Genomic DNA, 15,506 nt, shown 5'->3' on the forward strand with positions numbered 1-15,506 from the left:
CAGTTTTAAATAAATACCACCAAATGAAAGCTCTATCTGTCCTCAAAAAAGGGTATAAAATTCATTTCAGTACAGCGCTGCATGACGGAATAAATGTCAGTCAAAGTACCGCAGCGCTGAATACTGAAAAATGGCCTGGATGGGAAGGGGGTTTAACACCGCGGATGTCAACTGGTTAAACAGAGTCCCGGCGGCAAAAGTCGCCGGGAGTCTGTTTAAACAGCCCCGATGCTGGCGACGTACACTGTACGTCGTCAGTCACGAAGGGGTTAAAGCTCAGCAATTCTCACTGCTATGCTCCAGAAAAAGTGACTACAAATGTATACTAAAAATGAAACTGAAAAAGGTCATTAAACATGTGATCATCTTTTAAGGGCTCTATTACACCATGTCCATGGAGCAATACAGGCTCAGAGCAGGAACCTGTTCATACCACACAAGTGCGTTGCATGAATTTGCAGCATGTGTACATTTGTACGTAACACAGGGAATAAAAATACATGTCAATGCATGTAAACATAACGTCTGTCGTATTAATAATTTTTAAAAAATGTGGCAAATGCACAAAAAACGCACTTCATCGCGCAATAAAATGTGTTAAACAAAAAACGTTAAAAGAGAATTATGGGGTAAGTGTGTTTCCCATAGTTCTCTTTAGGGTCATAGAAGGACATATACTAACCTCCTCCCGTGATCCAAAGCTCAGTAGATTGCGTGCTATTGCCCGCGATATACTGAGAGCGCTGCAGCCGGGACGGATCCCAACAATACTGTCGAGATTCCCCCAGCTGCGTGAGTGACAGCTGGCTCAGCACTGGAGGATCGGAGAGAGAATCCATGCGGGGAGCGGTGACTGACAGTCACCAGTCACTGCAAGGAGACGGTCGAGAAGTGAGCAGATCGGTGCATGTTTCTTCTCACTTCCTGATCGAAAGAGCCGACCTGTGACAGCTTCTTTGTCACAGGTCAGCTCTAACTATGAGGATCAGGGGAAATCACTCGCCTCATAGTTCTCCTTTAATGCATGTCAAAGTGAATGTATTGTGTGTGTTTTTTCTGTGCATTGTCTCTTTCAAGTGGCTCCTTCTTCAGGCAAACATAAAGTAAAATTTATGTTTGCCTGAAGGAGCCACATGGTTCCGAAATGTCGCTATAAACGTGACACTATCCAAGTCAATAAAAGGTATTGACTTTGCATCAAGTTGGAGTGCGAGTGACCATTTATAGATTTTGTACTATTGGCGGAGACGTCTGCGGTCACATCGGCACCCACCCGAGTTTTGGCTTTGTTTCCGGTCAGGAGTGCAGTGGGATATACCTTGCTATGATAGCAGCTTGTCTTGTAGTTCTTTTATAATAATACGGTTTTCCATAAGATCTGCTAAGAGTCTGCCCTGAGTGCTTGTTAATAGTGAAAACCTACAATGTGCTCCTTGCCGCATGTACATCTGTCCAGAAGCAGAGGACTATAGTCACCACTTTGGCTGGCTTACAGGCAGAGGAAAGCAATAATGCTGAGCTGTGGAGAGAAGTAGGAGGGAACAGGAACAGTAGACCGGGTGGTCCTGGAGCAATGGAAGGGGCTGTAAGGGGACCAATCATCAAGGGCACAGGGAGCTAGCTGGGAAGACAGGTGCCCAGGAAGTTAGCTCCCAGTAAGAGTGGAAGACTGTATTACACTCAGGATTTAGGCCTAGAGGAGCAAGCTGCATAAGAAACACTGCATGACTTTTGCTAAGGGAGGTGGGGGCTACATAATATTATATTTCAGTTTCAGTTCCAGTAGTTTAGGTAATTTTCTCCCTTTAGGTTCTCTAAAAAATAATAAAACATTGGATGCTGGATTGCTAACAGTCTCTTTCAACAACACATACCTGTTGCAAAATTCAACCACAGACTCTCTGTTTGTGAACAGGGCCTCTTCCCCTTTCTTTGCTTTTGCCCATTTGGAATCCAAAAGACAATCCACTGCTTTAGAAGCTGCAAACAAAAGATACAACTGTTTAATAAACAAATATTTCCAACTCTGTCCAACACTAATCAAAGCGTAATGTAATGGCAGGTTGTCAGAATAGGTTTTGAGATCTGCATTATGGCTCATAAGGTGTAAACAACAAATACATCAATGTAATTCCCCAAAAAATCCTATCAATATGTATAAGTACAGAAATTCTGGAAATAATACAATTATGGGGTCTGATAAAAAAAAAAAAAAAAAGGGTAAAAACCCCAAATGTATTCTCTTTTCAGTTTCATCAGGTCCTCAAGGCTGGCTGGGGCACCAGCATGGATATCCATCTTCCACCCCTAGTGTAGTAACAACAGGGTGTACTAACGCTATTACAGTATTTCTCTACCTTGTGCCTTCTAGCAGCATTGATTTCACAGAAGCGAGAACTGGGAAGAGTTGCTCTGAACAAGCTCATTGAAAGTGTAATTTGCAGGGGAAAAAAAAACACCCAAAAATGTATAATAAACAAAAAAGGAAAGCCAACACTGACAGTGATATTAAAGTATAATTAAACCCTCCGGTATTTTGCATATATCTACTGCTAGCAAGCAGTAGATATATGCAAAAAGTAAAAAAAAAAAAAAAAAAAAAAATGCTTTAAAAGTGGTTTAAACTTACCTGTGCCTTCGCCGCGTACTCCCGTCCGAAAATCTGAAAGATCTCGGGTGGCTGCAAAGGATCTTGGAGCGTGCGCATGCGCAGTTCAGATTTTCGGCCGGGAGACGAGGAGAGACACAAGGTAAGTATATGGACGGCGTGCACCGGCATGCAGACACCGCGGGATCGGAAGTGCCAGCAGACACAGAAGAGTCTGCGCTGGATCGGAGACCCGCAGCAGCGCTGGAGAGACAGATGAAAACGACAGGAAAGAAGATCGGATTAAGAGACATCATTTAGGGTAAGTGCTAACATTAACAGGGAAAAAAAACGTATCCTTTAATGTCACTTTAAACATGTTAAAACCAGAACACTCCTTTATACTATGTTGTTTGCTTTTTAATGTAAACCCTAAAAATGGATTTTGTTATACATACCACTGAACCAATAGTGTAACCCAGGAGCAAAATGATTTTCATAAAACATAGCTCATGTTTCAGGGCTCCCAAGGTGTCTGAACAGCCATGATCTGACATGCAGGTTCAGTTACTGCTGTACATAGCACAAGCTTTAACCACTTTAGAACCAGCAGGTTAAGCCTCCTTCTGTCCAGGCCATTATTTAGTGCTGCGATACTTTAACCGACTACCTATGAAACTTTCTGGAGGCCCTGGAGTGCCAGGATAGTATAACCGCTCACAAAATGGCAAGCGCTGGTTGAAGAAGGTTCTGGTGGACACTTGTATTGGTACTGGATAACACCGATTCCGGCTGGCACTGTTATGGATGACACTGCTTATGATATTGGATGCCACTGGTGCTGGCTGGTGATCAGAGAACAATTCCTTCTCACACACCGATTGCAGACAGTTTTTACATTGTTTGTGATGTGGTGATTGACCACAGCGATCACGTGGTATTTTCAATGGCTCTGTGCATGTTTTTTTGTGATCTGTGCTGCCCAACAGATGTGTGTGTTAGGGGCACAAAAGCACTTTAAACAATGTTTTAATCTGTCATGACGTTCTGGGAGGAGCTCTATATGCCCACTCTATGACAATGGGAGGACAGCAAGTGATTAAAGCTGAATGTCAGGGAGATAAACATATTCAGCACAGATTAATTCAGTTATGTATGTATTGAAAACAGAACTAAAGAGACCCTGCTATCGCCTTGACAAGTGAACACAGGCATGTAATCTGCATTACAGGTACTTACAGAAGCTCTGCCTGCTGTGGCAATTTGACAATACATAATCTTGCATATTCTTTTACCTTTTTTCAAGCTGCACCCTCACCCCTCCTCCTTGCTGCTTTGCAACAGGTGGGAGTGTGCTCCTGGTCTAAGTAACAGGGACCACATGTCCTATCATGCATTGTGCTACTGCTCTGCCATGCATTCATGCAGCCATGTCCTTGATGACGCGGGAACACTGACACACAACTGTCAATCAATATACAGGGAAGGAGGATGCAGAGGCGGTGTTTTGTCTGTGCAAGAGGGTGCAGGAAACGCACAGGTCTGCACAATGGGACAGCAAGCGGAAGTAATAAGTCTGATTACACTGTATATAAATCTTTTTTAAAAATCTGAGGCTTTAATATCACTTTAACAATAAGAATGTTTACAATTCAGTGGTTTTCAGTGCAGATCTTTGAAGAGTTTTGTATCCACATGCTGCACAAACTCTCCAATGACGCTGGGGCTTTATTACTCCTTGTCTCTTTATCACCAGTCTTTTAAATTCTTGCAGGAGCAGCAAGGAGGGATCAGCAGGGTACCTTATGTCAGCTCCCAATGACATATACAAGCTCTCAGAACTACATCTTCCAAAATCTCTTTCTGTACAAATGTGTGTGGACAGGCTCTTGGGAGTTAAAGAATGAGCAGTCATTAGCTGGGAATATAAACCGATGAATACATACATACATACATGTGAGCACTGGCACTACAGGCTGCAAGCCAGTTAACCTTCAGCAGAACAAACACCAGGCAGCTTGTGTGGGAAGAGGGAGAAAGTGCTGAGAATGTAAACAAGGGGGAGTTATGGAGATGAGAAAAAGAGGAGGTGCTGAGTCAGCAGGAGGAGAACTCAGGCAGGACTGATGACATTGTTTGGGAACTCAGTGTAGCAGAGGCAGTCTCGTCAGCCCACAACAGGAAGTAAGGTGCTCAATGGATCTCTGGCAACATTAACAGTTATGTTTCAGATTTTCATTTTTAGAGGGATAAAACACAGAGAAATGTAATGCAGAGATGTACTACATATGTATTTTATTGCCCACAAACACTGTATACACTTGCCGGTGGTAATGTTCACACAAACTGTAACTTTGCAAACTCAAGAACCTTTTGATTTCTATTATGCATGTACTTGACATTTTTTGAACTCCGGGTCTGCCTCCCCTGCAATCTATTAAAAACACTGCATGCCGAACAACGTAGTTCAAAACAGGAAGTCTGCAAAACAAAAAATTACTGACAAAAATGTGCAGCCCCTCCAGAGACACTTTCTTAAAGCCTTGCTTAATCTGCCAGCAAATTCTGCATTACATATACAGACTGCTTCTTGCTTAGTAGTGCTGCACAATGACTGAGCGTTGCTGCTTTTCTCTCACAAGCCTACCAGCTTGCATAGATGGTTATAAAGCAAGTCAAATACTCCCTATGGGCTGGATGTGCTATTTGTAAGATGCCTGGTCATCTATAGGCATTCAGCATCTTTGATTAATTTTTATACATGTCCAGTAAAAACAACAGTTGTAATCAGAATGGTTGTTAAAGGAGACTATGAGGTGAGTGCTTTTCACTCACCTCATAGTTCTAGCCGACCTGTGACAATGAGACTGTCACAGGTCGGCTCAGTAGATCGGGAAGTGAGCGAACACACACTGGCGGAACGGACGGGGGAGGGGGCGGGTACAGCTGGCTCTGTCTCTAAATAGGCAGAGTCAGCTGTCACTCACGCAGCTGGGCGGATTCAGACATAATTGTCGGGATCCGCTTCAGCTGCGGCGTCTCAGTATACCGCAAGCTGTAGCTGGCGGTATACTGCGACGTCTCATTATACCACGAGCTGTAGCTCGCGGTATACTGAGCAGATGTCAACTGGTTAAGAAATGATACGCTGCTAAACTATGTATGTTAGTAGTTTGTCAGCAGCTGAGATGGTGAATGCAATGCTTGCACACTGAGCCACTAGAGGGAAACTGTACACATTTGTATGCGAAATAAAAAAGCATGTGAATGTAAAAACAAAGAAAATACTTTCTGGTAACATATTAAAGGTAAAAGAAGAAGCATCTTTCTTCAAATGGATAAAAGAGGATAATTTACTTAAAGGGCAATTTCAGAAAGTAAAAAATCTAAAAAAAAAAAAAAAAAAGACAAGAAAAAAAGACTTCTGGGAAAATGTAAAATACATTTGTGAACTGCTAATCCTCTCCAGGAAACACTGCAGCTGTCCTAAACTGCGTTAGACCACTCCATTTACCTTCTGTTCTGTTTAATCCATTGCTGCCTTGATTGCGCAAGATCCTCACATATACTGCAGCTTCAGGTTAAATGACTTTGTGCCATGCAACTTCCTCTCTCTCTCTCTGTGAGATACAGTAAAAGTCTTATAGTAGGTGGGACTTGAGAACACCAGGCCTGGATATTCACACTGCTCAGTAAAGTATCTTGTCACAACACCAGACTACTGGCAAAAAGGGTTTTTTCAACTGAATATTTCTTGCCAAAACTTTTTTTTTAAAGCTTTGGGTAGAGCTGGAAAGGGTTATAACCTCTGCTGGGTATTTGTGGCCGTGTAGGTAGGCACAGAGGAGATTCACACTCTCTCTACTTGTCCTGGTGACCACTACCTTTGGGTCAAAGTGTTTGCAAATTCAAAGTTTTACGGATGTCACAGAAATAGGTGGAGAGGAAAAAAAAAGATTTCCAATGAGGACACCTGTTTCAGAGGCAACTGCAAGAGGGAATTCATTTCACTGTGGAGAGATTCCCACTTACTCCATGTTGTGTTTCTGAGACAAGAAATGGGGGGTGGGGTGGGTTTAATGGGGTGTGGTACCCCCCAGTAGGGACAGAGAAAAAAGAAGTTGACATGTAGGTTATGACCATTCCCTACTCTAAATAAAGTTTTTTTGCTGGTGGAACACTTAAAGCAGCAGGTTAGCCTGGAGCACTTCAGCAATGACTGATTAAAAAAGAATCCAAGGATGCTCAGCAGGCGTATTTCTGTATAGAGGACTGGAATAAAGCCTTCGTTCTCTATCACTGCATGAATCTATCGATTTCTGGAAGTGTCGGGGTAAAGCATACACATCTGCTGGGGCTGTCCTGACCAAAACCTTTCTGGAACAAACTTTTTGTGCTACAAAAGACACTTTCTTATCTCGGTACTAAGGCAAACATGTTTTTACTGCCACTGGTACCACTCCCAACATCAAAGACTAAATATAAAAGGGACTCCTCTGTCATTGTCTCCTCTTCAATGTCCACCTCTATCTAGTCTACCAATCCTTCCAATGGTTACATTGATACATTTGGTAACACAAGAGCCATATTGTTATCAGTTTATTGATTTGAACAACAAACATTATCTTCTTCCCTATTTCCAGATGTTGTCTGTGTGGTTTGGTAAAGATCTCTTGAACAAAAAGATTTACACCAAGAAGCTGTAGGAAGATGGGCTTGGTTTGCTGTGTATATTTCAAGTCTGAATGTTATATATTGGGGTGTACCTTTTACACTAACAGTAGATGCTTACCAATGAAGTAATCCACTCTGTGGCCCATCATGTTGGTGGATTTTGAAGGGCAGTTGAAGCGTAAGTACTTCGCAATTGCCTTTTCATCTTTGGTTGGCTCCCCAACTTCCTACGGTAAAACACAATTTGAATCTGTTAGAAAAGTTTGTCAATTTCAAACTCTCACTTTAACTCATTACACCAGCTCTCCTAGTAGAACTGCTACATCCCACCCAATGGAGTTTTAATAATGGTCCATTCAAACTGAGTGTCAGATTTCTGGTTGCCTAAATGGCAGCTTTAAAGAAGAACTCCAGGCAGAAATATTCTTAACCCTTGCAGTGGAGCTTTCTTTGGAGCTAAACTGTGTATCCTTCTCACAGCAGAAATGAGAGGACATCTCACACCTTCTGTGCTAGACAGAAATGTCATAAGTGAGTTTGTGATACTTACTAAAGTACATGGTACCAATTGGAAGACTTGACCTAAACAAAATGAGCATAAAAAGCAAATAGTCCAAATTCAAGCCATTTTATAGTATGCTAAAGCTCCCCATTGGCATGAAATAGCTGCAGTGCAAGACACAATGCTGACTTGTTAATTTGAACAGTTTAGGGTGTAGAAACCACTGCTGACAATACCGCCGGCCCCTGGTGTCCTGTCTCTATCACTGTTGAATATGGCTGTAAGCAGCATGTGAAGTGTATGCCTGGGACAACAACATCAGAAGTAATATATCTAAACTACTGCATCAAAGTTTTCATGTAATGGAATGATTACCGAAAGTGTTGCTTGATCGATTTTCAGCCATCATTTCATGTGCTTATTCTATGCATTCTCATCCTCAAATGTCAATGACACCACAGATTGGCTCAGGACCCCTCTTCCCCCCTACCATGCTACCTGCAGAAACTCCCATTTGGCTCAACATCTAAAAGGTGCCCATACACTGCTCGATTCTCGTACGAGAATCAGGCGAAATCCCGTGATCGTACGAGAATCGAGCAGTGTGAACGAAGACGTGCGACTGTTTCTACTGTACAGTCGCACGTCTTTTGTCGAACCAACATGCTCGAAAACCCGCAGAGAATCGTACGATTGTCGGCGGGTTTCTAGCCTGCTCGTCCGATAGCTGCGGAACGGGCCGGTGTGAGCACGCGCACACTGCCCGTTCTGCATTGCCGTCATCGGAAGCCCGCCCCTCAGCGGGGCGGGCTTTCGATGATCGCAAGTACGATCTGCCCGTCCAAGGTGGGCAGATCGTACTGGCTTTCAAGAAGCATACGACCATCGCAAGACAAAAGTCTTGCGATGGTCGTAAGGTGTATGGGCACCTTAAGCGGGATCAGCATCCCAGCAGCATGAACTATAGCTTTTCAGAATACTGCATATTGCATGGTCAGCAATTTATTATACATGTCTCATGTTGAATTAACCTCGCACAAATGACTAAACAGATTACACCTGGCCAACATATTATATCAAATACAGGACACCTAGTAAACACCCCAATAGTTAAAGTGACATTAAAGTCACAATTTTCCCCCCAATGCTGCTGTAAGGACTTACCTTAAATAATACCTCTTGATCCGATTATCATCTTCTTTCCAGTAGTTTGCAGGAGTCCCTCCAGCGCTGGTGCCGGTCTCTGATCCAGCGCTGACTGCTGTGTCTTCTGTGTCCCACGGGGTTTGTCCGACGTGCACACTCACGGCAGCTTGCATCCACCTCCACTGTGTTTCTCCTCGTCTCCCCGCCGAAGGTGTCTACTGCGCATGCGCCCGCCCCTTCATCCTGCACGGCCGCTCGAGAATCTTCAGACAGGAGCGAGCAGCGGAGAGACAGCTAAGTATTTACTTATTTGGTAACTTTTTTTTTTTTGCATATATTTACTGCTTGCTAGCAGTAGATATATGTAAAAACAAAAGTGACATTATTACTACTTTAATGTTTTATACACCCTCTAGAATGACACATTAGGGACAAAAAAACATAGATGTCCCAATGCTACAGCTCTCTCTGCAGATATGGAGCCACGTCTCATTTATCTGATATGTGCACAGCTTTCTACACACTCCAGTCTTTATCCCAATAGTTAATGTCGCATACAATGACATCATGCTTCTTACACGTGATAATGGCCTTGCTCGATCTGCAGCACGGTACTAAATGAAACCACAGGAAACAAAGTACACTGCAACACCTGGTGTTCAGTCACTGAAGTAAACAAGATTGATTACTAGTTCAGAGACCTATGTTTTGCTGGAAGATAATGGTGAATGTTTAGCTTGCTCTGCTTACTGTAAAACCTGTTACTGCGTAGCAATGCAGTGGAACACGTCAGTACAGAGCATAAAACATGTTTTTACAAGGATCAATCAAATAACAATGCCTCCATGCCTGTACTATGAAATCTATTACAGTGACTGTGAATGTTCATGCAGCATGTTATAGAGGCCACCTTACCCCACTAATGTATGCTTTTCTTTTCCAGATTGAATGATTGACCCTCATATTAAAAATGTCCAGACCTCTCCCTATTCTATAACTAAGGACAGTGTAAGCAGCGCACACATTTCTCTACACCCAACCCTTCCTAAACTGTCAATTGTTCAATATTTACCTGTCTGTATTTCAGGATCATTTATTCTGTTCTCTTATTGTAGTGTGCTAGTCCTGCTAGAGCAAAATATGAGAGAAAAGCAGGACAAGGACTTTACAAGAACATCATCTTTTCAGTAAGAATTTATGAAAGGCACAATGTTCAAATCACAGAACATCAGATCCCTGCTGGAGGCCTGTTTGATCATCCAGTGCCCAACAAAATAAATCTGTTCAGATGCGCGCATGGCGGTAATCATTTTTTTTTAAACCCAGGACTTCATTTTAGCCTAAGGGCCGGTTCACACCGCAAAGTGCGTTCCAGAGCGGTCAGGCTCTGGAACGTACTGAATCGCATTCTGGCTGGCTTCCTGCGTTCAGGGGCGGGAGGAGGCGTGACGGTGCATTGAACTCAATGACACCGTAGTCACGCCCTGTGCCTGTAGTGTGATCGCCCACACCTGAACGCGCGGCACATTAGTGTCTGCGTTCCAGTCCAGTGCGATCTGCAAAAGTAATGCTTGCAGATTGCACTGGATCGGAATGCAGGCACTAATGTGCCACGCGCTCGGGTGATCGCACTGGAGGCAGGGAGCCAGCCGGAATGAGATTCAGTGCGTTCCAGAGCCTGACCACTCAAACACACTGTTTGTGGTGTGAACAGGCCCTAAAGGATGTTGAAATGTACCCATAAAGGTTCCTTGATGAAAATTAGTTCAACGTAATGGGAGGAGAGAAAACAATACCAGTAAACCAGCGCTGACTGTCCATCAGACTTGATGCGTGGGCACATTTCAGATGCTTTATACCGGTTTGGGGTGATAAATCAAACAATTTGAATCACCATGGCTTTCTACAAGGAACTTGCTTATATGTGCTATCCAGCAGATGTAAAACCAGTGAAAAGAAAATGCTGTTTTCTAAGCAGAAATGTCTGTTAAAGTAAAACTATAAACAGACCTGAGCTTCCTTTATAAAACATCTAAAATGAAGGTGTACCCATAAGAATGGTATCACAGAGCATTGTGGGGCTTTTAAAGAGAGCACAGCAGAAGCTGTGTCGCCAAGGTGTGAGCCGATTGCACTCTGGGCGCCATTGTTTTCTAATGGCATCCCAGTTGCGCTGGTTTCCCGCTGCGATTCCGCCTGTGCTTCCGAACACGAACAGCCGTGCACTGTGTATCGCAAAAAAAAAAAAGTACATGTACCTTTTTTCTGCGATTGCCGCGTGAAAATCACCACATTGAAATCAATGGGGCCGTGCAGCAATCGCTGCCTGCATTGTACAGGACTGCGCAGACCTGGGACGCGTGTCCCGGGTGTCGTGCGGTATAGTGAAGGTTTGAACCTAGCCTCAGGCTTTCACTCTCTGACTGAAACAGCATATGAAGCAATCATAAGAGCAGGAGGGAGGTGGAGAAAGGGGCGGGGTGAGTCTAACTTATTCAGTTTGTCTGCAAATTTCATCTTGTGCTATCCACCTGTCAAAAAGATTTGTTTAGCAAAGCAGATAAGGCCAGGGTGGAGAACATGTGAAAAGACAGCCTAGTGCTCCATGTGCTACCAACAGATTAGTGACAAAAGGAATTGGCACAGACTGGCACAGTACAGCAACGCCAGGATGAACCCTGAGGTACAGATACAAGATGGCTGAACTTCAATACTGACTTTGATGGAGAAACGTTAGTTAGTGGTATTATAAAAAAGTGGAAGCTAATGGGAATAACGGCAACTCAGCCACAAAGTGGTAGGCCACGTAAAATGACAGAGCAGGGTCAGCGCATGCTGAAGCGCAGAAGTCGCGAAATATCTGCAGGGTTAATAGCTACAGACCTCCAAACTTCATGTGGCCTTCAGATTGGCACAACAACAGTGCGTAGAGAGCTTCATGGAATGGGTTTCCATGGCCGAGCAGCTGCATCCAAGCCTTACATCACCAAGTGCAATGCAAAGCGTCTGATGCCGTGGTGTAAAGCACGCCGCCATAGGACTCTAGAGAAGTAGAGACGTGTTCTCTGGAGTGACCAATCACGCTTCTCTGTCTGGCAATCCGATGGACGTGTCTGGGTTTGGGGGTTGCCAGAAGAACTGTACTTGCCTGACTGCATTGTGCCAAGTGTAAAGTTTGGTGGAGGGGGGATTATGGTGTAGGGTTGTTTTTCAGGGGTTGGCCCAGTGAAGGGAACTCTTAAGGCATCAGCATACCAAGACATTTTGGACAATTTCATGGTCCCAACTTTGTGGAAACAGTTTGGGGATGGCCCCTTCCTGTTCCAACATGACTGCGCACCAGTGCACAAAGCAAGGTCCATAAAGACATGGATGAGCGAGTTTGGGGTGGAGGAACTTGACTGGCCTGCACAGAGTCCTGACCTCAACCTGATAGAACACCTTTGGGATGAATTAGAACGGAGACTATAAACCAGGCCTTCTTGTCCAACATCAGTACCTGACCTCACAAATGCGCTTCTGGAAGAATGGTCAAACATTCCCATAGACACACTCCTAAACCTTGTGGACGCCTCCCCAGAAGAGTTGAAGCTGTTATAGCGCAAAGGGTGGGCCAACTCAATATTGAACCCTACGGACTAAGACTGGGACGCCATTAAAGTTCATGTGCGTGTAAAGGCAGGCGTCCCAATACTTTTGGCAATATAGTATATCTAATACACAGTAACCTTATGGAAATAAACAAGCGAGTATTAATTCTCAGTGACACAAAGATATTGATTTTATACATGGAGCTTTTATAGCACTTCATCAAAAACCTGCCCTGATCCTTCTATCTCCACGCATTCCCCAGTCGCTCTCACACATCTAGGACTATAAAGAGAGAGAAATAAGATGTTCAGCAGAAACAATTTCATGAGGTAATGTACGCAGTCAATGCATACTAGTACAATAAAAGACATATCTGTATCTGTGACATGTTTATATTCACAGAATGAAAGTAAATGGCTCCAGCATTGTGTGGTGTATGTGGCATGGCACAGATCGCAATTCTGAACTTGTGGTGATCAGTTTGTTGTAGTGAGTCATGTAGAAAAGCCAAAAGAACACAGACTGTATCATCATCTACCAATGTGAGGTTATAAACGGAGCGTAAACCTTTAGGCTCTGTTCACACCTAGGCGTATCGAATATGCACGTTTGTCGCGCGTTTTTACCGCTATTCGAGGTAAAAAAAACGAGCGTTTCCAAGGGCTACTTGGCTGTATCCCGACAAAAAAGCCGCAAAGAAGCTCATGTACCTTTTCAGGCACAGGCCGTTTTGTAGCGTGTTCAGACGGACTGAAATACGGAAAGGTGTGAACCATACCCATAGAAAACAATGGGATTTTCATGTTTGAGCGTTTTGTAGAGCGTTCGTAGAGCATTGAACGCGCTACAAAACGTACAGGTGTGAACCAGGCCTCAGCCCTCATTCACAACAAGCGTTTTGTATTGCTTTTTCTGCTTGAAAAAAACACTAAAAACAAAAAAACTAATTAATTTCAATGGCCATGTTCACACCTGAGCGTTTTATCACTTGAAAAAAAGTACATGAGCTTCCTTTTTGCCAGATTCTGTGCTCCTTGGCCCCATAGACTTCAATGAAAACGCTTAGAAACGTGCATCAATGTGCCACGATCTGCTTGCAAAAATTAAAATGTGCAAGAATGTTCTACACAAACTGTGCGTTTCTATGTGCGAAGACGCTGTCGCTCAAGTGTGAATGCGGGCTTACTCACATGAACTGAACACATCAGGACATATGTGAACCGATTGCCTCCATAATACATCATCATAAAAGGTGTTTACAACAGACACAGATCAGGATCTCAGCCGGCCCATCTATCACACCCACTTCAATGGGCACAGCATATGGGAGACATTTACCAGATCATTAGATGTATTACAGTGCAACATCTACACCTGAGATCTCTATCTGGTTACATAATCCTAATAGTGTTTGCATCTGTATCATTATATTACATTTGCAGAATTTCTACCCCACTCCTAATAGCCATAATCGATTTAGAAGTTTGTAAACGCACTTATTGAAGATGCCCATAGGATGTACCTCCTCAGTGCACTGACATCATTTTACTTCCCTCACAGAGCCAGCTGTCTGAACTACAACTCAACTCTTTCCCCACTCTCTCACAGTGAATGCATGAAAAGCTCACAATGTAACATCATCATTGCTTGCTTGGAGCAATGCATGATGGGATATGTAGTCTTGCAAAATCGAGACTGCATCACATCAAGCATCAGGGAAAGAGACACAAAGCACGCTGGCGGTCCAGGAAGTTGATAAAAGTGATGGGCAGACAGAAGGCAGAACTCACTACATAAAAGGGATTTTTTTAAGTAAGCTTTGATTGTATTCTCAGAAACTCTAGTATGGATTCCTATTACAATGCTGATGTTAGAACAGGATAGAGTATGCTGGGAACTTACAACTGATGATGGTTTTAATATGTGTGACCAGTAAGTGCTCTATGTTTCAGGCCAGGTCCACACCATTTTCCGGACCAGATCTGGAACACAGAGCACTGCATTTTGCTGCATTCTTTTTTTTAGCACAAAGGTGCGTTCCAGTGCGTTTGCATCCGTTCCAGAGAAAATGAGACCTGCCATATTTTTTGGTCTGGTCCCGAACGGACAGCGCTGGTGTGAACAGAGCCCAGAAATACCATAGGGATACATTCAGATGCTTTTTTGGTCCGGGAGCAAACTGTTCTGGTCTGGACATGATCCGGGCATGGTGTGAACAAGCTCTCAAAGTGTACAATATGTCTGACTGAACAGAATATTCTCCGGATAGGTTTACAAGGAGTGACAAGTACTTTCCTACAGAAAAGCTAAAAATTAGGGATGTCCCGATACCGATGCTAGCATCGGAATCGGGCCCGATACAGGGCATTTTGACAAGTACTTGTACTTGTCAAAATGCCCTGATGCCCAGCCCCGAAGCTTGCGTTTTTTTTTGTTGTTTTTTTTTTACTTTCCGTGGTGGCTGGGGTCCTCTGGGCAGGCTGGAGGAGCGTCGCATCACTGCTGTGGGCGGAGCTCCAGGTGGGGTCTAATGTAGTTAGCTGGCGACTGCCCAGAGGACTCCTCCTGTAGCTCCGCCCACAGCAGTGACGCGACGCTCCTCCGCTCAGCCTCTCAGCGCCGCCGACGTCGTCCTCGCATGAGGAGAAAAAAATCACTTCTCTATACAGCCGTGTTGAGGGTGTCTTTGTCCAAGCCAAAATGGCCGCCGCCGGCTGGAGACTCAGTCCAGGACAGTTTGTACTCTAGTGTCCAACAAATCGCTTCCATTTACTTACAGTGCAGTCTGTCCTACCCAAAATGGCCACCGCCAGCAAGAGCCCCTACAGGAAAGTTTGTTCTCTAGTGTCTGGGAAATCTCCATTTACTTGGAGTACATTCTGTCCTACCCAAAATGGCCGTTACCTGCCAGAGCCTTAGTTAAGTTCAGATTGGCCTCTAGTGTATGGAAGGTAACCTAGGGGATGGTGGGAGAGGACGGCTGTGTATGAGAGGGAGATAATGGAG

At 44.0% G+C, this 15,506-nt stretch overlaps 1 protein-coding gene across 1 annotated transcript in view; it reads right to left on the minus strand.

Annotated features, from left to right (window-relative positions):
- SEC62 (SEC62 homolog, preprotein translocation factor) overlaps nt 1-15,506 on the minus strand; it is a 36,616-nt gene that overhangs the window by 8,817 nt on the left and 12,293 nt on the right. The window contains exons 2-3 of the mRNA XM_018553758.1: nt 7,380-7,488; nt 1,875-1,980 (exon numbers count right to left, since the gene is read on the minus strand). Coding sequence (XP_018409260.1) covers nt 1,875-1,980; nt 7,380-7,488 — 215 coding nt within the window. The remainder of the gene's footprint in view (nt 1-1,874; nt 1,981-7,379; nt 7,489-15,506) is intronic.

This window comes from Nanorana parkeri, unplaced genomic scaffold (genome assembly GCF_000935625.1).
Source record: "Nanorana parkeri isolate BGI_ZX_2015 unplaced genomic scaffold, ASM93562v1 scaffold129, whole genome shotgun sequence".
NCBI classification, from domain to species: domain Eukaryota; kingdom Metazoa; phylum Chordata; class Amphibia; order Anura; family Dicroglossidae; genus Nanorana; species Nanorana parkeri.